The sequence below is a fragment of the Apus apus genome, chromosome 1 (genome assembly GCF_020740795.1).
Source record: "Apus apus isolate bApuApu2 chromosome 1, bApuApu2.pri.cur, whole genome shotgun sequence".
Classification (NCBI taxonomy): Eukaryota; Metazoa; Chordata; class Aves; order Apodiformes; family Apodidae; genus Apus; species Apus apus.
Window position 1 is genome coordinate 70,681,636 of NC_067282.1, and position 25,092 is coordinate 70,706,727.

The 25,092-nt window shown below is 40.1% G+C and overlaps 1 protein-coding gene across 1 annotated transcript in view; it reads left to right on the forward strand.

The window, feature by feature from the left end:
* The first annotated feature begins 387 nt into the window (after positions 1 to 387).
* Positions 388 to 25,092, forward strand: part of CFAP91 (cilia and flagella associated protein 91) — a 32,230-nt gene continuing 7,525 nt past the window's right edge. The window contains exons 1-12 of the mRNA XM_051615244.1: positions 388 to 466; positions 2,578 to 2,732; positions 5,492 to 5,575; positions 6,837 to 6,893; positions 7,778 to 7,959; positions 8,633 to 8,810; positions 9,137 to 9,294; positions 9,533 to 9,715; positions 9,825 to 9,967; positions 17,383 to 17,499; positions 20,573 to 20,644; positions 22,210 to 22,356. Coding sequence (XP_051471204.1) covers positions 464 to 466; positions 2,578 to 2,732; positions 5,492 to 5,575; positions 6,837 to 6,893; positions 7,778 to 7,959; positions 8,633 to 8,810; positions 9,137 to 9,294; positions 9,533 to 9,715; positions 9,825 to 9,967; positions 17,383 to 17,499; positions 20,573 to 20,644; positions 22,210 to 22,356 — 1,479 coding nt within the window. The 5' untranslated portion in view covers positions 388 to 463. The remainder of the gene's footprint in view (positions 467 to 2,577; positions 2,733 to 5,491; positions 5,576 to 6,836; positions 6,894 to 7,777; positions 7,960 to 8,632; positions 8,811 to 9,136; positions 9,295 to 9,532; positions 9,716 to 9,824; positions 9,968 to 17,382; positions 17,500 to 20,572; positions 20,645 to 22,209; positions 22,357 to 25,092) is intronic.

A 25,092-nucleotide genomic window follows, 5' to 3' on the forward strand; every position in this document is an offset into this window, starting at 1 on the left:
CGTATTTCATAGAATCACAGAATCCTAGGGGTTGGAAGGGACCTCTAAGGATCACCTAGTCCAACCCCTCTGCCAGAGCAGGGTCACCTAGAGTACATCACACAGGAACCTGTCCAGGCGGGTTTTGAATGTCTCCAGAGAAGGAGACTCCACAACCTCTCTGGGCAGCCTGTTCCAGGGCTCTGTCACTCTCACAGTAAAAAAAATTTTTCTGATATTCACCTTAAACCTCCTATGCTCCAATTTGTATCCATTTCAGATGTTTTTTTCTTTCCTAGTTTGTTTTATACTCCCTTATGGACAGACTTTTAAAGAGGGAAGTGGAGCTTGATGATTCATGCTGATTCCTCAAATATGTAACTAGTTCCATTTGTCCACTTATCTTTCAGACCCTCTATACATACTATCAAGTAAGAAGGATCATTCGGAGTCAAACGTCCCTGTTCAACTTGTTTGTGATAACATGGTAGGTGTTGTCCAAAGATCGCTCACGTGTATATCTTATACTTCTAGGTGTATGCATACACACAGGTAGAAACTCTGTCTCAGTTCTAAGCTGCTCCAGTAAAACAACAAAATACAAAGTAAAATAAGCAATTTTATCTAAAACAAGATTTAACAGAGGAAGTAACCATGATCATTGGCCTAGGGTGGCGGTAGCAACAGCCTAGAAATGTCCAGTTTTTGTGGCATTCATGGGTAATTCCCTAAATTGTGTATCAGTATTTTTAATAAACTATCTCCAAATGCTGTTGACAGCAGCTTGTATATGTTACTGAGGTCTAATGCAAGAACTGAACAATTGTTGGGCTGTCAGTCAAGCAGAGCTGTTAAGATTTGTGCCTTCTCACTCACCTTGGGATTTACTTGCACTACAACTCAAGATAGTGTACTTACAGTTTAAAATGAACTGGAGAGTAACAGCTAAGCAGCCTGTAAAGACTGAAAACCCATCCTGGGTGTTTGTAACAGGTTAGCACAATTTAGCTTACAATCTAGGCCCTTAGCTAGTTAGCCCAGGCTTAGTTCCCTACTGCATTTGTTCCTCTGCTATCAGTACTCACTCTAGTTTAAAACCATCTAGCGCGTGTCTGTGAGAGCTGCAGTCACACCTTTAGACAGCAGTGGTTGATGGCTGGACGGGCTGCGTAGAGGTAGAATGCCAAAAGAAAACTGACTTGGTCAAACTGCACAGTGAATTACTGGGTTTTAAACAGAGTGTCCTCCTGAAGCAGTTGACTGAGCCTGCAAGGCAGATACTCTGAGCTCAGCTCCATTGCTGTGCAGCAAGGAGAGTTTCCCTGAGCAGCTTTCCAGCAGTGGAATGAAGCAGCATTGCTTTTTAAAGAATGTCTCTCATATCTCTTACCCCGTTATCTCAGGCTCTTCCTTACATATCTCCATGAAAGAAACGTGTGTTTGTCTGCCTCTCTGCAGACAGACCTACAGACGGAGCTGGGGACATTGCCTGTCATCATAGAGGTCCTTGCAACAATATGGCTGAGTTAACAACTCAGGCCAGACTAAGCAGGAATACTGTCACTAATGATGCCACCTCATAGGTGTAATGCTGCAGGCAGGTATGGTGACAGACTTTAACTTGCAAAAACACATTTTAGGCATATGAATCAGCAGGTGCAATTGAATGGGCAACTGAGAACAAGACAACTTTGAATCTTTAATCTATTGCAAAATCACAAAATGGGGTGGACAGGGGTTGTGATAATATTTGTTTATAGGGTTTTCCAAACTCTCAAAATCTGAATTCCCTTTCAAGAGAAATGCCACAAAAGTGCAGTCCCATGCAATGCAAGCAGCTCCTCATAGATGTTGAAGATCTAGGCAACCTACTGACAGTCTCTTACACTCCAGTGAGTTAGTGTACCTGAAATGTCACCACTGGCCTATATGCATCTGAGTTAGCACCTGCTGAAATGAAATAGGCGATTCACAATTCCAGTCTGATTCCCAGGCTTCACAGAAGCTCAAGCCAACTTAGCTACACTTGAGTCACGATTGCAACAATTTATTGGCAGCCATAGATTTAGAGATTTAAGGCATATCTACCCAGGGAAATTAGAAGGAAGGGTGTGGATTTTTAATGTGAACATTTTTGTGTGCTGACTCCCTGAGATATTTTTAATGTATGCTAAAACTGTAACAGTTTAAAATAATGTAACTTTGGAAGTGGAATATGTTACTTCACTTCTAGGGCACAGGAAAGAGGGAGTTACATGGGGTAATGTGCTAGAAGTTCACGTTACTGCACATTCACAGTTACCGCACACTAACTACTTTATGTAACAACTTTACGTTAGACCTTTTGATTTTAAGTATAAGTTTAGACACTGGAAAACAGCCAGAAGACATATCTGTGCATCTGCTGCTCGTCTGATATTCACATCTTGAGAAGTACCATCCAACCAGCTGACATCATTAGCATATGTATGCCGCCTTCTTTCCCCATCCCAAATGTGCAGTCCTGTAAATCACAGCAAGCTGAAATTCTGATCTCCTTCATGCTATTTGAAATCCTGAAATCACCACCTCTCTTCTTTTTGTCCACACAACCATTAGGTAAAGGCAGCAATGCTCAGAAGTATGTTTAGTAGCTTGATCCAATTCCCAGGCTACAGTCAGTGCTTGGAGGGTAAAGATCCAGTGCCATTCATTGACCGAGGATGGAGTGGGAGTGCTCAGCAGCGCCTGCAGGCTCTTTATCAGCTTGCTATGTAAGTGTTCCATGGTTGGATAATTTAAAACAAACACACAAACAAAACCAACAAAACCGCATGCCCGCTGAAGTGGAGATGACTGCAATTTGCTCCTACTTATATTTCCCTTGAAATTAAGAGATTGCAGCTGTTGTGGAGTATGGTTGCCCATCTGTTTCTTACAGGGTGGATGTTGCACATTCCTTCCTCCCTGTGCTATCGGCTTTGCAGTGGTTGCCAGGAAAGAGCAGAGAGCTATGTCAATCTCTTACACATCAGATAAGTTATGAAGACTTCCGTGACTCATGTGTGTTACTTCAGTGGGAGTTGTTTCCTTTTAGTTCTCTGCAGTTGCAGCTGGTTAGACTGCTTTTGCTGCTCATTCAGGAGTGTATGAGGCCTGAACCAGGACATGACATCTTTAGTGCAGGAGTTTTTGAATTGAACTTTCACCATGGCTTTGGGCTTCTCATTCAGAAAGTATATTTTTTGAAAGTTTCTGTGTTTTGCCACACTATACATTATTTAGAGTCTTCTTGTAGCTGCATTCAAGACTGTAGCCCACAGCCTAGGTAGTTGTTCTCAGAGGTTTTTGCTGCATTAACAAGCAAAATTAGGCCATGGGCTTTTCATAACGTGCATGCTCTGGGGTTGCTGTTAACTGATTTTTACCACATGCCAGACAGTAATCAAAAATGTTTTAAGAGTGATACAGCACATTTCACACCTAGTTTTGTTCATTTTCAAAAGTATACTCTTCTCACTTCCATAATAAAATAAGAATCCTGGAGCCCTTTTTTTTCCACATTATAATATTCAGCAGTTAAAAATGTCCTTGGCAGATGAAAGCCTCAGTGCCTTCTTATCTTTTGCCCATTATTCTGTAACAAGAACTCACTGATTCCTGGACTGCTTTAAAACTGATTTATATTTCAACAAAAATGAATTTGCAAAGAATGTTGCAATTAACAAAAAAATGAGAAATACATCCCCTCTGTTTCAACCTGCACTGATTGGCAGTGTTGCTGATGCAGAAGATAGAATATTTCCCAGCTGTCTTCTCAGTACTTGCGTTGCCTCTGCAAGGTTACCAGGAATAAACGCTCATTTATTTTGGCAAAGTCAGCAAATATAAGTCAAGGACATGCAAGAGGCAGGATCTGTGGAATAAAAGGGGCTATTTCACCAGGTTCCCATTGTGCCTATAACTATACCATAATAGGATGAGCAGCTTATGCTAATAAAGTTAGATCATAAGAATAAGTGCCCACCTGTGCTGAATGAAACACAGATCCATCTGGATGGATCAACAGTCAGATGTGTAGAGAGCTCGTGGAACTAGCCATCAGCTCAATTACTCATTTGAATTACAAACACAACTTCACAATAATAGGTTGATTAGTGCTGAGTAAGTATCTCAGGTTACTGCACTGCATCTGGAAACCTTCCCCTCTCTTGTTACATGATATGACTGAAAGTGCTGGGAACAGATGACTTTAAACTTACCTTGGCAGTAAATTGTATGTCACAGGAGGTTAGTGAAGCATCTCACTACAGGCTTTGCTGTAGTGGGTAGCCATACTGTGGCTCCCCAACTTCCACAGTGCAGCTTGCAGGGCTTAGCTGGGATCTTTGAAGACAACTGCTCTCGACATGCAGTCCTATGTTTCGAGCCCAGCTGTCAAGCGATGATATGTATTTTTAACTGTAGCTCTGTAAATATGCTTCTGTTTAAAATCAGGCAGCAGCAACAAGCTCCAGCATCCACAATCCCATGCATCTGAGGTCAGGATTCTTACAAGTTGCCAAAAAGGGTCTTATGAAAAACATGACCTTCAGGACTATATGTAGCTTAAGGAAATTATTTACCTTAATGGCATGACCTGGGAAACTTTTTTTTTTAAAAGAAGTTCCATCTCTTGTTTTGTCCAGTGTAAAACTGTGGCATAAGGTTTTTGTGAAATCAAATAGTGTTCATGATGCATAGCTTTCAAAGGACTCATTTATACCCATTCTGTCACTCTCTGCCTTAATGAGGTCTACCTTATTGTCCTCCAAATTTTTAAAATTAAAAAAAAAAAACCTCCAGGATATCATAATGAAAAATTTAAACAGTCTGCCTACTTTAAATTCAAAATAGGGACAAAACCCAAGAATATTCTTGCAAAAGATACACTTGTTCCAGCATAGGTTTTGAAACATTCACATGGTCAGCCTAATTTTTCTCCTCTATTGGAGAATTCAAGTTGAAATTGCTGATTCTAAAATTTCCCACATTTGCTCAAAATCTCTTTAGCTGTTTTTGAAAGGTAGAACATAGTAGTCTTTACCTTTGTTTCTCATACTCCTTTGCACATGCTATATGTTATCGAAAGTTTTTCACTCTTAATAAAATGAGCTTGCTCCCTCCTCTCCCAATAAAAGTAGTTTACTTCACAAGCTCAAGCATTTGCAAGTCACCAGTTTTGTTCTTGACAAGTGCATCAGAAAATGTTATTAAAGGCAGCAAATGACCATGTCTAGCCCAGAGATTGTGGGGGAATATACATAAAACATCAAACTGTCTTCCTAAGTATGTATGTATGAAAAAGGCAAAATATAATTGCTTGTATGAGGATTTTGTGGACTTCGTAGTGTGTATGTTTGATTGTGCAACCAGAGAAGTAGAGAGAGAAGGAAATTAAAAAAAAAAAAAAATTGCATAAGAAAAAGAGATCAGAACTGCTCTGAATGTATTTTTTAATGATAGTAAGGAATCCTGTATTTTTGGCTTTTAGAGCTCAGCCTTCTCTTCAAATACCTCAAATTGTGTATGAAGATCCTGAAGTTAATGGAAGGAATCGCTACAAATATTTTGCACGGTAAGGAGTGAACTGATTTGAAAGAGTTGAGAAGCTTGCTTTTGTGTAGTTTAAAGAGCCTATATATATATGCCAGAGCCTTATTTTTTGTCTTTTCTGCTAATTCTGTGATCACTGCTATATAAAATCTAAATAGTAACCAAATCTTATATCACAAAGTCTTTCAAAATTCACACTATGCTAGAATTTTCAGGTAATGCATTACGATGTAAGCAAATGTACCAGGCATTCTGTACTTTATTGTTTTTAGAAAGCTTTGGGCTATAGAACCTCTGACACAAAGGAAGATGCTCACAAAACCATTGTGATTCTCCAGACTCCTGGAAAGGTGCCTTCTTACTCCCAGTTTCTGGAAGGAGCAGAAAGGGACAAAAAGGAATCCTTCATGAACTTTTCAACAATGTCCTCCACTTCAGGACTACTCTGCTCTTTCCAGAGTGACAGTCCATTGCATGTCAGTAATGGACTCAAGTTCTAAACCAATAACTGGTATGCAAACATTCTCAATTTAGTCACATACACTCTGAATTACGTTCACTATTATAGTCAGTAGCTATTGGCCAGTATGTCCTCTTCAAATATAAAAAAAAAAAGCCAAGTTTAAGAAATTTAAAATTTGCGGCTCTTTTAACAACAACAAAAAGAGGGTGAAAATTATGCTGTCTTCTTCAGTTTGAAACTAAGCTTTAAAGTCTCTCAAAGGCTAAGGGAAATGGATAGTGAACTGCAATATGCAAACAGTAAAAATGCCTAGGAAGGAATTATTAATATGTTGTTGAGCTCATACCACTTTCAAGATACTTCATTAAATACTGCAAAGAAAGGAAACAATCATATTAGATAAGTACAAAACACCTTACCAGCTGATTGTAGGAATTAATTTCAGGATTTCAAGAAGTTATTAAAAAAACTTCCAAAAGCTCAAAGTGAAAAAAGTAAACTAATTTGTGAAACAAAAAAAAATGTTGCGAGCACACTCAAAACCAACTTCTTTTGATTATTGTCTAGATTTGCAGTTCCACTTTCTGCTTTGACAGAAGAAGTAACACTCACTCCTACTAGTGAAAGTTTCTCTGTTGTTTCTTAGCTATGAAAGAATTGCTTAATATTCAGGCCCAATTTTTAAATATGGAAGTACAGAACCTGAGTTGTCTAAAATCAGTCTAGCCCTATGGAAAGTAGTGAACTGTAGTTTTTCTAAACCATGTTGATCTTTCAAGCTCATGGTTATTGTCTTATATCTGCATTTTCCTCTTTTCAGACCTCTCTCCTCTTGTAATAAGCTGCTTCCACTAAATGGTACTTATGGAACGGCAAAGTAAGTAGTGAGTTCTGGAATAATGCAGCTATAATGGGCCACGTCTCACTAGAAAAAGACTGAGTAACTATTTAGTGGTTGACCAACAGGAAAAACTTGTTTAGAGGTAAGGAAGAATTTGTTCACCATTGAGAAGTCCTAAGGAAACAAATGACTGACTGGATAAGCACTTTCTTGCAGTATGTAGTGCTTTGTGGGTAAAGGACATGTACCTCAAAATGTGTTATAATTATGAAGGCTGAAACAGAAAGCCAAGTGTCTGAATCATGGAAGAGGTACCAATGCAGAGAAGATTATCCGATACAGCAGTTTTGTTGGAAAATATTCTGATATTCTATTACAATCTCTCTGATAGTTGCAATACCTTTCTTTCAGTGGTGTACTGCATCCACGAAGTAGTCTAATTTGGTTTTCAGTGAGGATCAAATTTTGAGAGGACATAAGAAGATAATTTTCTACTAGAGTCATAGGAAGTTGCACGTGCTTACATCAGAATTGAATTTTTGTTCTGGAAATGTTGGGAAAATGAATGTGTAAGATAAATTGAAGCAGTCCTACTTCATTTTACCCTCAACTATTGCTTACCTTTTGTGTCCATTAAAAGCAGTGCTTTATAATGGATACATAGGCAAAATTTGCATGTGATAACTTGTGAGAGCTGAAACCAGAAGATTTCTGGATTGCTTGCCTAAGGAGGGAGGCTTCAGGAGGGCTAGGTGTAGTCTCGGTCTGCTTTTACTAAACACGATGGAGTTAACATCAATGGGAGCAATATTAAGATAAAACAAAGCATATGTGGATATGTAACTGACTTACTGTTGTGTTTCTCTTTTTCTGTTTTAAATGAACATGACAAATTTTCTTCGTCTTGCATCTCTTTTTAGGACAGAGCCCTCTGTCAATTCGGCTGCAAGAGACAGCAAGGTCTTTGGTCCCAAGTCACGAACTTTGGGCACACAAACAGATTACAGGGATGGTGAAACACAGACAGATCCCTATTCCCCTGAATATGTCATTTCTGGTGGCTCAATCCCTGAACTTCTGACACTTGCTACTCTCACTTGGGGTGAGTTGAAAAATCAAGAAAAATGTTAATAATAATTTTCCCTCTTTAGCAGGAGGTTCTTCTTCCTCAGTGTCAGGTTCTGGCAGCCCTTTGTTCTCTTCCTTTTGGTGCACTGACCTATTTTTTAAATAGGTATGACATTTACCTACTTAATACTGCTACTCTGGAGTGGTTTCATAAACAGTTGTGAACTCATTCAATATAAAAAGGTCAAGTGTTATACAAATATGAACTAGTTGCAGTTTTTCCATTTACCTGATGTTCTTCAGCTGTTCTGAGTTAGTAAAAAACCAGTATGAGCACTGCTGCCCCAGAATACATCTGTGGTCATCATCTCCCAGTGTCATATCCGCAATAGGGATGGACACAGGACATGCCAAAGAAAGTGCTCATTCTAGAAGGTGTCTTCTTGGAAAGGTTTTTCCTCTTTTGCAGCCTGCAGCAGAAGAATTAAGTGCGAGTATTAATGTCAACTAAGCTATAAGCAACTGCAAGTTCTACCTTTCTTCATACTGTTGAATTTTACTGGCCTTAGAAGTATTTACTTCTGGCTACTGTCAGTTCTGCTTGTGTTTCACATAGGGGCTTTTGCCCATCAAGCCTTCTGATACTTTTTGGTAGTGTTTATTTGCTGGATTCACTGTTCACCTAAAGAGGTTCTTGTCCCTGTAAGGTCGGGGGCTGCCAGCTGGACTAGCTGAGGTGGAGATGATTGAACGTGCCCGGGAAAAACGTGCATGGGAAGCAACTCTTCCAGCCATGGACAGTGCCTCAAATATTGCGAAGAGGAGGAAAATGATGGAAGAAATGGAGAGGAAGGAGTGGGCCTTTAGAGAACAGGAAATAGAAAAGTAGGAGTCCAATTATACTTTTAATTTCTTTTATTTCATTTCTATTAACTGAATAGAGGACTAAGAAGGTTTAAGGGATTGGCTGAAGGGTACAAGCCTTTTATTTCTGAAAAAATCCCCTGATTTTGGGATGGGATATTTTTGTTAAATTTAATATAAGGGACTGCTACCACAATACTTGCCAGTAGTGCCAAACTCACTTTTTAAAATGAAAAATTAAATCTTAGATATGCAATATGAACCATGTGTAAATCAGTCAGTTGTCATGTAGGATTTGCTGATGACAGCATTGAACAGAACACAGTAGGTCATACCTGTCCTTTCAGGTTGCAGGAGTTAAGACTGGAAATCTTTAAGAAGCTGCTGTGGAGGCGAGAGCAGAATCAGAACGAGCTGCGTGACAAGCGCTTGGAAGATCACCGGCAAAATCATCAGAAGGCTAAGGAGGAGAAAATGAAAAAGATTCAGCATGAATATGCACTGAGTAAGTTTGAAAGACAGGGAGAGAGCAGTTTGAGACAGTTTTCACATGAGGCTGCAGTCTTTATTCACCATCATACTGGTTGCATCGGCCATGTAGGTCTGACTGGGCAGCATTTGTTCTGGTCAAACAGGTCATGTTTTTATGTTAACTAGCAAAAACTCTTGTGAATTTCCAAAGATATGGCTTTTTTAGGACTATTTGTATGAAGAACCTTCTCACATTTGTACTTCCTTTTCAGTGCTCAGGAAACTGGTAGCTAAGAGGAAGAATGTGATGGGGAAGCTGGAGAGACGAGATATCATCAAAGAGTATACTGACTTGGCATCACAAACGTATGCTCCTTTGTCTAGAGTTGGTTATTTCCCAGACAACCATTCTGACCGCTTTGTGGTAGAAAACTTTTATCTTAACACCTTTGAAGGTGAGGCATTTTGGAAGGCTTAGATTGTATGAGATACTTAAAAATATTAACAAAACTCAAATTTCTCTCCCCACCACTCCATTACTTAATCGCTGTTTGTATTTCTTAGGACTGTATGAACTGGAAGCATCTCTCCCAGATTCTGTCACCCAGGTCAAGATTAAAGCTCCAAAACCTAAGTGCACTATCACTAAGACTGGATATGTTAAAAGATCAGCAAGGCTGGAGGTGGACCTGGCACAGGTGCACCAGGTATGGAGCTGCATCCAGCAGCATGTCAGTTCCTTTTAGATTTGAACTAATCAGGAAAACACATTTGTAAGCTTTCTCCCAATTTCCTGGGATTCATATTTTATATTTCATATTTCCTGTATGACAACTTCAAGGACAGAATGGATCAGACATTCAGACTGTTGTAGGCATGACCAGCAGTGTTCTGGAACTCAGACTGGAGTACTCTATCTTCCTAACATCTGTGCTTCTGCTCCTACCCTATAGAAAACAAACATAGCTGCTTCTGTCTCCCTCCAGATTAGGTATTTGGATTGGAACTTGCTGTGTCCATTAGAAATTCTCTCCTGCCATTTGCTCATTCTCATTTCTCCCTTGGTTTTATAGCACACACGTGGCATGCCTACTGGTTCCACTGTCAAACTACTGATAATTATATAAACCAAATCTGGATTCATGTTCTAAAAATTCTGTAGATTTTTAAAAATGTACATCTTAAGTACATATTGTAAAAACACCTGCAGCAAAGCATGATTAAAATGACCCTGCTCATAGAATCGAATCAGAACAGTGAATGCACATGTTGTTCCCTGTTATTCCAGCATCTGATTTGCAAAACATGGTAATAGTGTTTTGCATTTCTTGATTTATCACAACTGTTCATGCAGATGAGGTGTCCATATAGGCAATTAACCACCAAGGAAAGAAGTCCCTCATTTGCATCTACAATCAGAGTATTTGTAAATGACATGTACTTTTATAGAATGCTTCTTGTGATGCTACTGAGGGTTACCTTTCTTTCAAAATCAGGTATATTCTTGGTTGACTGCTGTATTTCTGAAAAATATTTAATGTCATTTGCAAAGCTTGGCAACTTTGAGTCATGCTTTATTTAGTGAAGAAATATTTCATAATTGGAAATTATGTGCATGGGTTTCCTGTTGTAGTGTAATTTAACAATACTTTCAACATAGTAACTTTTTTCCTAATTAATTTTAAATTGAAATCTTGTCCTGAAAAATCAATATATTACCTCAAATTTAAGTTTAATTCGATTTTGTAAAAGATGAAACATCGCATCTGATTTTTATCCAGAAGGAAATTTTTAAAAGAAAATCTTGAGTCCTATAGGAAGTGTTCAAGAACTAAGGACATGGATCCACTGCAATTTTAGAGAAGACACAGCAATATCGAAAGAGTTTGAGTTTGGGTGCTTTTTGCATAAAATTCAAGTAATGACTGCATAATTTGGGTCAAAACACAGTTCTCATAGGCAGCAGAACATTAGCCCAAGCTTTCAGAGCTCAATTCTTACAGCAATTGTATTCTGTTTGGTCAAAATACTTCTCAAGGCTTGAAAGACTAGATTGGAATGTCTAAAATGTAGCCATGGGGAAGAAGTATGTCCTAGTGCTGGCTGCTCACACAATAAAGGGTCTTCAAAGAAAAATTGGTGGTCAAAGAGAGATGGAATGCAGAACAAAAGCAGACAGGTCTGCCTATTTTCTGTTTTTAATCAATGTAGATCACTTTGTCTACATTGATTTATACCAACTGAGGGGCTAACAGAACTAATGCACATCCCCCACCACAGAAAGGCAAAATGTATATTCTTTTAAAATCACAAACCATTTCCTTTGCAGACAAGGATGATAAATCCACTATGCAAAAATTGACTGTTGCTCTTAGATATACAGAAGCAGACACAAGACTGGTTGGTCCAGGCAAGCAGAAAATACTGACACTGTGAAACACCCAGACTTCCTCAGCCACTGTTAGATTTAAACAAACTTTCTGTTCCAAGAAACAAGAAATTACTGCCCTAATTAGTGCTTGAGCTCTGTGGTGCTGTTACTGTTCACTTCTCCCATAGGAGGCTTTTGCTTGTTAGGTTTGGTGACTATAGCGTGTTCTGCCTCAGCAGGGCCTCTCTTGACAGGTCCACCTCATAAGCTACTGGAGCTGGCAAGAATAGAGCAGTAAAGGGTGCAGAATACTTGACTTAAGAGAATTTAGCACTTGAGAAGACAGCTGTCTGACCACTTGGCATAGGCAGTCCCAGTCACACCAACTACCTCCATCACACACATTATGAAAGAGGTTTAGGCAATTAGCAATCATAGGAGGGCACTGTGTTGCTTTGCATTATTTCTATAGCTGAGCAGGTAGATCACTTTTCGAAGGCCTCTTTTTAGTGCTGTCCAAGCACACAATACATTTTCTCCTATAATCCTAGAAATACAACAGAACTCTAGAAAATTCAGACTACACAGTGATCTAGCTCTAGAATGAGTTTCTTTCATTTTCCCTGGATAATCTGTGGAAGGAGGTTGCAAATAGAGGAGAAATGCTAGATTTTGGCCACAGGAGTAATTTATTTTAATAAAGGAAGTTTCCAAGGCTTGCCTTTCTGGCCAAGCAAGTGGCAAGATGGACTAGTCCTCCTCACTATATTGGTCTTGGTTTGCCAGAGAAGACCCAGGCCAGTCAGTCTCACCCCTGTGCCTGGCAAGGTCATGGAGCAAATCCTCCTCAAAGCTATGCTAAGGCACATGGAAAATAAGAAGCCTCCTATAGGAGAAGGTGACAGCCAACACAGTTTCACTAAGGGCAAATTGTGCTAGAGAAATTTGGTGACCCTCCCTATGATGGGATTACAGCACAGGTGGATAAGGGAAGAGCAACTGTTATAATCTACCTGGACTTGTACAAAGTGTTTGACACTGTCTGGCACAGCATCCTTGTCTCTAAATTGGAGAGACGTGGTCTTGACTGATGAAGCACTCAGTGGGTAAGAAGGAGTTGGCTGGATGGTCACACTCAAAGAGTTAGTGTCAACAGCTCGATGTCCAAGTGGAGTTTAGTGATGAGTGACATTCCTCAGCGGTTGGCACTGGGACTGGTGCTGTTTAACATCTTCATCAGTGACATGGACAGTGGGACTGCGTGCACCCTCAGCAAGTTTTCCAGCACCATCAAGCTGTGTGGTGCAGTCAACACGCTGGAGGAAAGAGATGCCATACAGAGGGACCTTGAGAGGCTTGAGAAGTGGACCTCTGCAAACCACATTAAGTTTAACACGGCCAAGTACAAGTTCCTGCACCTGGGTTGGGGCAATCCCAAGCAGAAATACAGGCTGGGGAAAGAATGGACTGAGAACAGCCCTGAGGAGAAGGACTTGGAGGTGTTGGGTGATGGGAAGCTCAACGTGAGCCGCCAGTGTGTGCTTGCAGCCCAGAAAGCCAACTGTGTCCTGGGCTGCATCAAAATAAGTATGGCCAGCAGGTCAAGAGAGGTGATTCTTCCCCTCTACTCTGCTTTTGTGAGACCCCACCTGAAGTATTGTGTCCAGTTCTGGAGCCCCCAGTACAGGAAGGACATGGAACTCTTGGAGCGAGTCCAGAGAGGGGCACAAAGATAATCAGAGGGCTGGAGCTCCTCTGCTATGAAGACAGGCTGAGGGAGTTGGGGCTGTTCAGCCTGGAGAAGAGAAGGCTCTGGGGAGACCTCATAGTGGCCTTGCAGTACCTGAAGGAGCTACAGGAAAGCTCGGGAGGGACTTTTTACAAGAGCATGTAGGGGAAGCAGTTTTAAGTTGAAAAGGGGATATATTTAGGTTCAACATTAGGAAGGAATTCTTCGCTGTGAGGATGGTGAGACACTCTCCCAGGTTGCCCAGGGAAGTTATGGCTGTCCCCTCTCTGGAAGTGTTGAAAGCCAGGTTGGATTGGGTTTGGAGCAGCATGGTCTAGTGGGAGTTGTCCCTGCCCATGCAATGGGGGTTGGATCTAGATGATCTATAAGGTCCCTTCCAACCCAAATCATTCTATGATACTGAGGGTTTTTCCTAAGCTTAAAGCTTGTAAGAGGGGTTGAGCAATTATCCAAGGAGCTACAAAAAGTATCCGTGTTCTCTTAAGTATAAAAACAGCTTCTTCCAGACTTGAAACTAAGCAAAAAGTTATTTTAGAAGGAAACTTTTTGAGGATCATTCTGAAACATTTTATGTACATTTATGTACATACATGCATATTATGTACATTCAGTATTCTTTCAATAATTCTCTAAAACGAGAACATGGCTGAAACAGGAGTGACCCAGACTTTACAGTAAAAACAACTATCTTCATCTTAAGCCAGAGCTGTAGAGTGAAAAGGAAAGCTTCTAGTCAGTGCAGATGACACTGCTTTAAGGAATGTTAAGTGACCCATTATGTAGACAGTCTTGTGTGAAAATCTTGAGCCAATAGGAGATAGCATAGTGATATAGCTAGTTACTATTAGAAAATAAATGCATCTAGGTAACTGAATACACCAAGGAATGAAGGAGCTGCTGAAGAAATCTCAGTGCAGAACAATGCCTGACTTTAGACTGACCCTGTATGCTCTCATGACTCAAGCAGGTTGAAGTGTCAGTTGGTTTCAAAGTGCTGGATCAAGATGATGTCAGAATAAAGAATCTCTCACCTAAGCATTAAGTACAACTCTCATCACCTCTGTTTTCTTTTATCCAGTTGGATAGGAAAGAAGTGGAGAAGTAGGGGGCCCAAGAATGTTTCTGGAGAAAATCTGCCAGCTTCAAAGCATAGGAAAACCTGTTCAAGCAGTTATTTCATCAAGAGCAGATCTCCAGCACAGTGTTAGTTGGCTCATGCTCAGACAAGCTTTAAGAGCTATTATGTCAGTCTGGATCAGCCAAGATGCAGCAGCCATGCTGCATTGCAAAGTAGGTCTGGATAATCTCAACTTCTTCATTCACAGGCAAAAAGGAAGAAGGAGAAACATGACTGTATAGTTTGTGCTGTACATGAAAATAAAATACACCTAGCGTCTTGTGAAAAGGAGAGCATCACAAAGAAGAAAAGGGAGGAAGCTAAAGAAGGATTTCTTTGAACCGAGAGTTGTTTTTCAAGCTACTATCCTGTCAAAAGTTTTGCTCCTATCAGAAGCTAGCAAAGAAGCTAACATGTATGGCCAAAAGCATGAGTGCTATTTGCTGTTCACTGTATTTGCCAGGAAAATGAAAAGGAGCTTAATTGGGTGGTCCAATCGAACCAGACTGTACTCTTACCCTGAAGTTACAACCTGAAAAAAAGTAATGTAGTCTATCTCAGAAAAATTAGAGTGTCATATGTAGGCAGTAACATTTGAATTATGTTGTTCAGAAATTTAGCAATTTTTTTTCTTTTTAAATAAAGTATTTTACAGTGATTCTTGGGCCCCAGTTTCCATATTTTGAAAAATGGTAACTCACTAAGTTAGGCAGAACCAGTTAATGTAAAAAACAGATTTTCTTCTCTTACATTAAAGACTTAGAATAACTTTAAACCTCAGATTAAAGAAAGGAAATGGTAAGCATTTTTTACTTAGTAATGATAGCAAAGCAGGCACTAGACTGTGCTGACATGAAAAAGTAAAACCACTTCTGGGAACTGCAGTATCTCTCAAATCTACATTAATAACAATTCCCTCTTGTCAGAAGTGCTCAATGGATACTTCTGTCTTTACAAGTTGTTATCTTGGTTGTATTTTGTTTTTCTGGTTAGCAAGAAGTATTTTTGGAAGCTAAGGTTTTATTAGAAAAATTCTCATGAATGCAACATTGTACGAGTAAACATAAGAGCTATTGTTTTCAAAAGAATCACAATTACAGCAGCTTTTTTCTTTCAATTCCCCCTTTCCCCCCAACATGCAAAGCACCTTATAAATCATAGCAAGCACTGTTATAAACTTCATGCCAGAGAGCTCTAAGGTTGTCAAATACAAGAAACAGTTTGGAAAATCTCTCACCATTTTTGAGCTATAACAATTTCATGTGGCTTATAAGCAGTTCATAGGCTTTGATTCTTGCATTATTATTAACTTGGTCCATTTCAGAAGTTTTTTATAATAAAGCATTTTATCCCCTCCACCTAGAAATCTCTCTCCTTTTCTGGAGGCATTAATTATCCTGGCCTGAAAGGTCAGATCAAATATGCAAGAAGAGTTTTGTACAATGACCCCTGGAGTTTCAAAACTTCATTAATTTTACATTTAAATTCTGTGTAAGTGCTGTCAATGTCCTGTTACTGGATAGAGACATTTAGCATAGGACTTTTTTCTTCAGTTTTTCTTTGGTTTCCCTTCCTAGTGAAATACTGTATTTTAGGGAACAAGAAAAGAAAAAGGAGCACTTTTCCTTGCTGGAATATGTCTGTTCTTTCAGTAAGACTACAGATCCAACCCAGACAGTAGTAGGATTGTAATTTTGAAGGAGCTTTAAATGTACATACTCTCTTCCCTTTTCTTGGAGAACCAAAGTGTGAGACCCTACAGCAGGCAGGTTGTGCCATGCAGTTGGAAATTATTATCTTGTTCCAAGTAGCTTGCCATGGGCAGTTGGCAGGACTTTGGCTCTCTAAACAGTTTGAAAATATGTTGAAAGAGTTGAGGCTGCAATGGCATTTCCACTCCTCACCTGCTTTGGCTGACATGGTTTGTCATCTGTCTCCAAACAGCTACAAGGTCAACAAGATAAAACCCACTCTTAATGGACTTCTGGATTTTCTTGGTAGAAGGAAGTTCTCAAGCAAGTCCACTTGCACAAACGGCTGTGGATGCCATGGGGCTGCTGGGCAGTTGCAGATGAGCAGAGAAGAGTTTAAAAAATGTTTTGCAAGGAAGAGCTCCTGGGTCATTCAGTTTAACCCTGCACAGTAACAACATATGATACAAAGATGCTTCACTAAGGAAGGGCCAAAGAACAGTGACAATACACTCTTCAAGTGATCCCCTTCATAAAATCTCTTGGTGACATAACATTTCTAACCTGCAGTAACAGGCATTATGCCTATAGGTAAAGGCAAAGAGCTATAATAATTCTGTAGTGATATGTAAACTGTAAATAAATGGTGATATTCCTATTCATTTTTATGTTTTGGAAGAGTCTTACCTCTGTCTTGTAGGAAAATAATTAATGTTTTTGTCATTACATAAGGAAAGTAACACACACACAACTGCCTCTGTTTGCATATAGGTCAGTGTTTAATTGGTTCAATGAGATTCCCATTTTAAAATTTAAAAAATAGTACCCTTTTTTTAAAGAATGTATTAGAGAATAACTTCATACCATTTTTTGATTGATTGTAGGTGATTTACTATGAAATTGCTGATGGCTTATTTGTAAATAAAGTAAAATAACTGAGTCTTCCTTCTTAAAAATTACATTGAAATTCTCAACAGTGTCTTCTGACCAACCAATAGCCTCATCTAGTGACCGCATTCAGTTTTTCAGTCGATGTGCAATAAGAAATGAAAGCCACAAGCCTGCAAAGTGCAAAATACTTTCAGCTCCCCATAGTCCATGTGACCAGCAACAGCCAGTCAGCATCTAGAGGACTGTCCTTATTGTGTTGTTCTATCTACCTCAGCTCTGGTTAAATTGTATGTCTCTTCCAGGCACTTTTAGAGAAGAAGAATAAAGTCAAGGAGCCAAAGAAGGCCCTTCGTCTCCTTGAAAAAATAGAAAAGCCTGTTCCTCGGCCACTCACTCCAATCCTAGAAGGACCATCAATTGTAAGTGGGTTTTAGAATTATTTTTTTTTTTTCTGTTGATCCCTGAGTATTTCCTACATGGTTGTTAAAGGAATGTCCAGAGAAGGCAAGAAGTGAGCTTCATCTTTTTTGTGTATATTCATGTTAGAAACAGCCATCACTGTTTCTTAAGACTCTCTTAGTCTGTCTTTATTCTATAAAGACACTAGCAGATGGAGAATTGGAAATATTTTAAAATATCCTTGGCCAAATCCTTAACTAAAATTTGTTTTATAAAGACATCAGTTAGTAGACATGTTACTCCCTTGTTCTTCTGTGGAACAAAAATGCAGAATGTTGTTGTTATTTCTTATTGTTATAATTATCATTATATTAGTGTCTTCCAACCTTCTCATTTGACAACACTGTCATAATCCAGCAGAGCCATTAAGTTTAGTCCCACTGAAGTCAGTGAGACTTTGGGTGCTCAGCACTGAGCACATACTTCATCAATTTGGTGAAGTGAAGCTCTTGTCACCACGGAGGTTGCAGCCTTTGATGAGCGTGCTCCAGTTCACAGAAAATTATTCTTCTGCAGAGACTGAAATAGCAGTAATGATGTGTCATGGGGGATGTGATGTGCTGTAGGGAAAAACAACTTTTTAGAGGAGCTGCAACTTCTTCTCCTTTCATGAAGTAATGTACTTAAGAGGTGGTTGCCCCAGTGGATTGCTTTGTCTGCTTATTAACAGCATTTTCATGATGTAGTAAGAATCAGACACAATTACCATTTAAGCTTGTGAATTTAAAAGAGCCACACAATCATGAAAGTGAGAGAAAGTCTTACTAGATCATCTATGCTGTCTTCCCTTGTGCAGTGTGATGTCCTGTTTTGTGCAGTCTGTTTTAAGATGACTGAAATAAGAAACTCTCCTCGGGAAGAGCTTTCCACAGCTTTACTGACTCCTAGGTGTTAGATACTGTATTGCAATGGTAGATTTACATAATTTAGATTTACCAGCTTAGCAGATTTTTAAGTACTTCCATGTAATATGGGAAGAAATCAGAAAAAGTTATCTTCCAGTTGTTGTCATTCTTGAGCATGCTTATGTAAAGAATTCAAATACAATAGAATTCCACCTAAATGAATTCTGCCAACATTTGGTTTATCTTCAAGTATCTCTATGTGTGAACACATAAAAGAATGGAGCTCTTCAGTTAAGCTCCATCTGTAAAATTAGGCCACTTCAGCCACTGAAGAGCAGCACAAACATCTCCTGCCTTGCAGAATCCAAGTAAGGTTTCTCCTACCAGCTGGCTGTGAGGAGCACTGAATTCGAGGCTCTTCTCTGTTGTTAATGCTTCTCTTCCTGCCATACACAGATACAAATACCAACTGCTAAGTGCACCAGCCTCCTCCTGCTGCAGTTGAGGATCTCAAAAGCAAAGTATGACAGAGTGAGAGTCTGGTGACATGGACAACAAAAGGGATATAAAAGAAAGTGGAGAGAATAGAAGCACTATCACAGGCCTCCTCAGTTTCTCTACTCCAATAATTTCTTAGGCACTTACTAGCCACAACAACAGAGTGCCTCTGAATTTCTTCACTGGTTTATCACTTTCCCCCAGCACCCTCTAGTTATCATCCTGCTCCTAGATTCTTCTATATCCTCAATTCCTTTGTGTTCTTTCTTTCTTTTTCTTTTTCCTGCAAGTCATGATAGGCTTTCTGTCTCCCCTCACTCTTTCTTGCTGCTCTCCCTGCTCATCAGGCAGATAGAGAAGCTGATGATGATTACCCTTGCTAAGGCATTATTTGTAACAGTGAATGATACAAGTACAGAAAATTGCATCCCACAAAAATTTAAGCCACATCTTAGGTTAAATCAAACTAAGCAGTTTGGCTTACCTGTCCAATATATGTACCATCTCCATTTCCAGAACTCTGTTCTGAAGGGGTTTAATGTGTAGCCAGATGATGTGGTACAGTCTAGCTCTCTAACTGGACTGCAAAATTCATCCCCTCTTTTCAGAGAACATTCCAAATCATAAGGCAGTCCTTTAGCTAGTTCTGCTTTGCTCCTCCTGGATGGTGGTGTGGAAAGGCAGGAATACTTTCTTTTGCTTTTGGAAAAATTAATTTGCAACACCTAAGAAAAAACAGATACTAAGATTCAAGCCCACACCACTTTTCTCATCCCACACTCTTCCCTGTTTTTCCAGGACATCTAAAATACCACATTTCAATGCAGACCTCATAGGCTCTTTATTTAAAAGCTTCCATGCATTTTTTTAGATTTATTTTTATCTTTCCCAAGCACTCAATGGGCTTTTTCCTTCTGCTGCTGTCAACTCCAGACTAGCAGACCCCTCAGCAAGAAAAAGCATTGCCAGTTGTGCTGCTCCTAGTTAAAATAAGCCTTTCTTTTTCCCCCTCTGGTGGTCATGATCTCTTTCCCACTACATTCCATGGTTCATCCAAGTTGGTATCACTCACATAGTGGCTGGCCAGTAATGTTCTCAAGGAGACAAATTACAATATAATGTAATTAATTTTACTTCCTACCTGTCACTTTCTGAGTCTTAAATATACGGAGTTACTTCAATAAAAATCACCACTGGAATAAATATCAAAAGAAAAACTGTATATGCTCTCTTTTAATGTAATCCCTTTGTTTATGGTTAACAGCTCTCTTGCACCTCCTTCAGTAATAATTCTATCCCCTAAGTGTCTCGACCAGTTAAATTCATGTGGGTGATGCCCATTTTGCAAACTCTGTGTCAGACAGGCTATAAATGGTACTTCCAATGAATAGAGTAATTTTCTCCATCAGCATCTCCTTACCAGTAGGTATTCCTCTCCAAAGACCCTCTAAGATCTCAGATATAATGTAATTATACAGCCTTTCTCCCCCATCTTTTGAAAAACATAAAAGTACATATTATTCTGACTCACCTTCCTTTCCCCAGAAATTAGAAGAATGGTGTTCAGAAACAACTATGAAAAAGCTGGATATGATTTAGACTTGTTGGTAGGTGGATGAATAATCTATAGAAATCTCCGTCTCCAAATAGACAATTAAAGATTGTGTGGATATTTGTTGTGTTTTGGCAGGAGGAAGAGGAAACAGAACTGGCAGTGATCTGTCTGCAGAAGCTGCTCCGAGGCAGGGCGATTCAGAACATGGTATTCTCTGTCTCTTTGTTTATGTGTCTTCAGAATGATGGGAATGATTGAAGGTGTGTTTGCAATCTTTCTTCCACGGGACTAATTAAGGGTAATCAGGCTTCTGCAGCATATCTTTCTGGCTGTTAACTTGAGTTCTTCAAGGCTGAAGTCTCTGCTTTCCAGCCAGATTTCTTAGGGGAACTTCCACATTCCTACACCTGTTTGTAAATATCTCCCTGTTCTTGCCATACCCTACACTCAGCTGTTTAATTGGATGTTTCATAGTAGCAGAGTTACTCAAATGGCAAATTCTAGACTAGATGTGGACCACGAGTAGATTCTGCCTTGATTATGCCAAGATCCCAGGCATAAGAAGCCTTCCACATCCCAACAGAGCAGCTTGTATTTCATACCATCTTTCCAGTTTCCCATGATGGTGAGCTAAACCTTAGATCAGGAGCATATCACCATGCTTTCCAGCAAGTACAGGACCTGTCTGCTTTCAGTGAAGTAGGAGTGGGTCTAACTAAAAATCAGTTGAGTAGCCATGCTTCATGGGCTTTATGTTAAGCAGGTCTGTCCCTTTTGATTAGACCAGTCCATGGGGTTTGTTTTCATGTGCAATGTTTCCTTCTGGGTCAATTGTATTATCTTTTGCACTAATTGTTTCATGTTTGTGAAGTGTTCCCATGTGGGACCCTGAGGTGAACTTTATCAAACATGTAATACTGTGAAAGTGGCTCGAGGTGGAATACAGACTTCCCACATCTTCTCCACTTTTGTGGTGATCTATGAGATGGATGCTTGATGCCATTGCAGGACTGTTGACTTTCACACCATGACATATACCATCATTTTTAGGAATCTCCTTCCAGCTACTACTGGATCAGAGGTATCTGACTCAGTTAGACAATGATGTGAGCAGGGTTAAGTAATCCTTTGTTGTTCTTGGAAGTCCTGTTGAAAGGGAGGAGGAATGAAAAGAAGAATGTGTCAGGCAAAGGGTTGGCCTCTGTGCTGTTAACAGGGACAGGACCAGTTTCAACAGCTTTCCTACCAATTTATTGCTTTGAGCTATTGGTAGATTCCCTGAAAACAAAGGTCAGAGAACAGTAGATGTTGAAACAGGAGACATTTAACTTAGGGCTGAGGAAAAGGGGCAATGCTTACACTGGGAAGCTTTGACACTGAGGCTGGTGTAGCAGAACATCCAAAGGGATATTTCCTTTTTTTTTTGCTTGATATTAGTGTTGCTGTTCTGCATTCCAGTAGTTTTAGTTCTGGGTGAAGCCAAACAGAATTTAAAAAAAAATTAAAAAATTTCTTTTTAGTAGCAATGGATCATCTGTTCTCCACAGCAGAAGGTCTCAGCTGTCATCTTCCATGCAGAAGGGTTTAGGCAAGATTTACCTGACAGCAGTAGTGGTTGCCTAAATGCAACCACAAATCTCTGTTACAGAGAACTAGGTCTTGGAAACAGCTGACCCTGCACCTTGGAGAGAAAAAAGGTGTGCTCTGCTGGCAAAACATGTTGATCTATATTATCCATTTAATACGCTTGGTTGTTTAACTTTATTTTAAAGATGTTTGAAGGGAAGGAGAAGCGGCTGGAACTGATCCAGGAACTGCGCACGACTCACGCACTCCAGGAGGACGGATGGCTGCTTCTGAAGGCAGAGAAGGAGATGATACTGGCCTTACAGCAGCAGCGTGACTTGAAAATGCACAAGGTTTGCCTGTGTAGATGGGGAGGCTGAGTCACAACACCGTCCTGACCAGGCATTCTGTGCTTGCAATGCCACCAACACTCTTATTTATGCTTTTTATTATTCACAGCACAGAAAGTGCCACAAGTAACAGAAATGCTCTCCTAGCATCGGCCAAGCATTGAGTGGGTGAGGGGATAAAACAGCTCTCACTGTTGTGGAGGCTCTGGGAAATCTCAGAAACAGGCTGAGGTGCCCTGACCACAGCTGCTGCCCAGGCTGCACTTGCATTGTTTGCAGACACAGCACTTATTTATATTTACAAGGCTTTGAACAAAGTCCAGTGCCAGATGAACCTCAGTTTTCCCACATTTCAATCCATTTGACTGGTACTGTGACCTGGCATCACAATATGTGCCTGTCAGTCACATCTGTCAGGTGTTTTACTGAATGTGTGCTACTGCTTTGTCACTTCCCTGTTCCTTTTGTCGTGGCACTCTCTCAGGCCCCTCCTCTGGCATAAAACATCACAAAAGAAGCCAAAGCAGACTTTGTAAATCTTGCAGGGCTTGAGACTTATAGGACCTTTGCAATACTGTCATATTGTTGTGCTTACCACTGTTATGGAGAGCAGAAAAATGTGGGGCTCTATCCTCTACCAAGGATGTAGTGAGAGCTGGGGATGTAAATTCCCATCCTAGTTCCTTGCAGGGCCACAACCTTCCAGTGCAAATTGAATCAAATGGCAGATGTTGGTCTGCAGTGGATAACAAAGCAATTTTGTCCAGGCTTCACTGCATCTCAGGTACACAGGATCTCCCACATTCCTGTAGATTTTTCTGTAGTTTTTCACCACCCTCCGTTTTTTTCACTGACCAGCTGTGAGGCACTTCTGCAGGTTCCAGATGATGGCCACAGCATCTGCTGGCTGGCCTGGCAGAGATAAAGCCAGACCACTGCTTCCTGCTGGGTGGGCAGCAATAAAATTTCCCCTCAGATCTCAATAAAAATTGAGCCAGGTGTTTTACTGTTTATCATTTTCAAATGCTCCCTCATACATAGGGAGCTCAGGTGTGAAATGCAGGAAGACAATTTTTCTACTGAGGAATTAAAAAAAAAAGCCTCAGGCATTAGGAAATTGAAATGCTCCTTCTTTTCTGGAAGCCAAGGTGAGAATGAAGGAGAGAGCAGTTCAGACAGTATAATGACCTTCGTAGACAAGGAGAGAGCAAATGGTAAAGATGTTGACCTCTGATCTCAGAATTCCCTTTTGGGAGAGCCACTATCCCCCTCTGCTGGTATCTACCTCTTCTACTCTTGGTTTTTTTTTTCCCTCCCAATAAATCTCTGAAGGCATACAGTCCAAGGCTCAGGTCTTCAAACATTTTGAACTCTAAAACTCTCTGGAATCCATGTGCAGCAGTTTTCTGTGTGTGGCTATTTCAGAAAGTCAGTGGTGATACACAAGTCTCAAGTTTTTGATGCTCACAGTTATTTTCAGGTTTTGACCTTTCCAGTATAAAAAGCATTTTTCAAGAAATGCTTTCTGCAGAAAGAAGGTAGAAATTCCAAATAAAATGGTCAGCAATGAGGGGTTAAAAATTTCCACTCTGGTATAGAACAAAAGTCTTAGACAAGCATGTTGCTTTCTTGCATTTCACACTGGCCTTAGACACAGCACCTGGAGCAATAAAGAGGAAGCAGCAGGTCAGTTCCATGTTATCCCTCCCTGGGGGCTGCTGCAGTTACTGCATTGCTGTCCTCCATCTTAAACACCCATGGGCTAAGCACTGTCACTTCTAGATGTGTCCAATACTGACAGTCCCACTGTCTTTGAGATGCTGCATGAGCAAATGGCGTGGCACTACAAGAAAGCTGATTCATGACTACTTGGTCTGGGATATTTCAGCTCTGAGTTTTATGTTCAGATCGACTCTGTTAATGCCTGTTGATTCCAACAGAGAGACAATATCCCAGCCCCTTCCTGAGATTCCCTCCAGCCAAGGACTGTGGTTTCATAGTCCATACTGGAAATAATGAACTTACATAGATCTTGTCCCCTTTCCAAAGTGCAATCACACATACCCAACCCATAAAACATGATGTGCTTGGAGCAAGGAGTGAATGGCACAGCTGAACACTTGGGATCTAGTCTCGGCTCGGTCACAGACTTTCTGATTTTCCAGGAATTGGAATTTAAATTCTCACTTGCACTTCTGCAAACTCAATATAATGACTATTTGAATTTGTTAGCAGTTAGTAACTTGTACAGTCCCTAAAACTGTAGGGACTGATGGTTGCTGTATTACCTCAGCAAGTTGTATCTGTTTGGTTGCATTGTGAATGTCCAACCAAAGATATACCATTTCACTGAGGTGACTTTGAACTACAGCAAACATTTTGAATCCTTAGGACAGGATAGAAATGTGGCTGTACTCGTAACTGCAGTTTCCTAAACCTTTACTCAAGCTTCCTAGTCATAAAGATTGAGGGCTTATTTTCCAAATGCTAGAAGGAAGCTTCATTTGCAACTTTTGATGCTATTTTTCGGTTCTAGGTAAGAACAGAATATTTTCTGGTCTAGCTAAGCTTAGCAGAGAGAGACAGAGGGTATGAGATGAAGTAATTTCATTATCATTTTCATGCCTCCCCTTTCTTGGTCTGGGCAGTGGAGTGTTCCCCAGAAACAAGCTGATGGCCTCAGCAACTATTCTGATTATCCTTGAAGCCAGAAAAGCAGGTTGGAATAGCTGGAATACA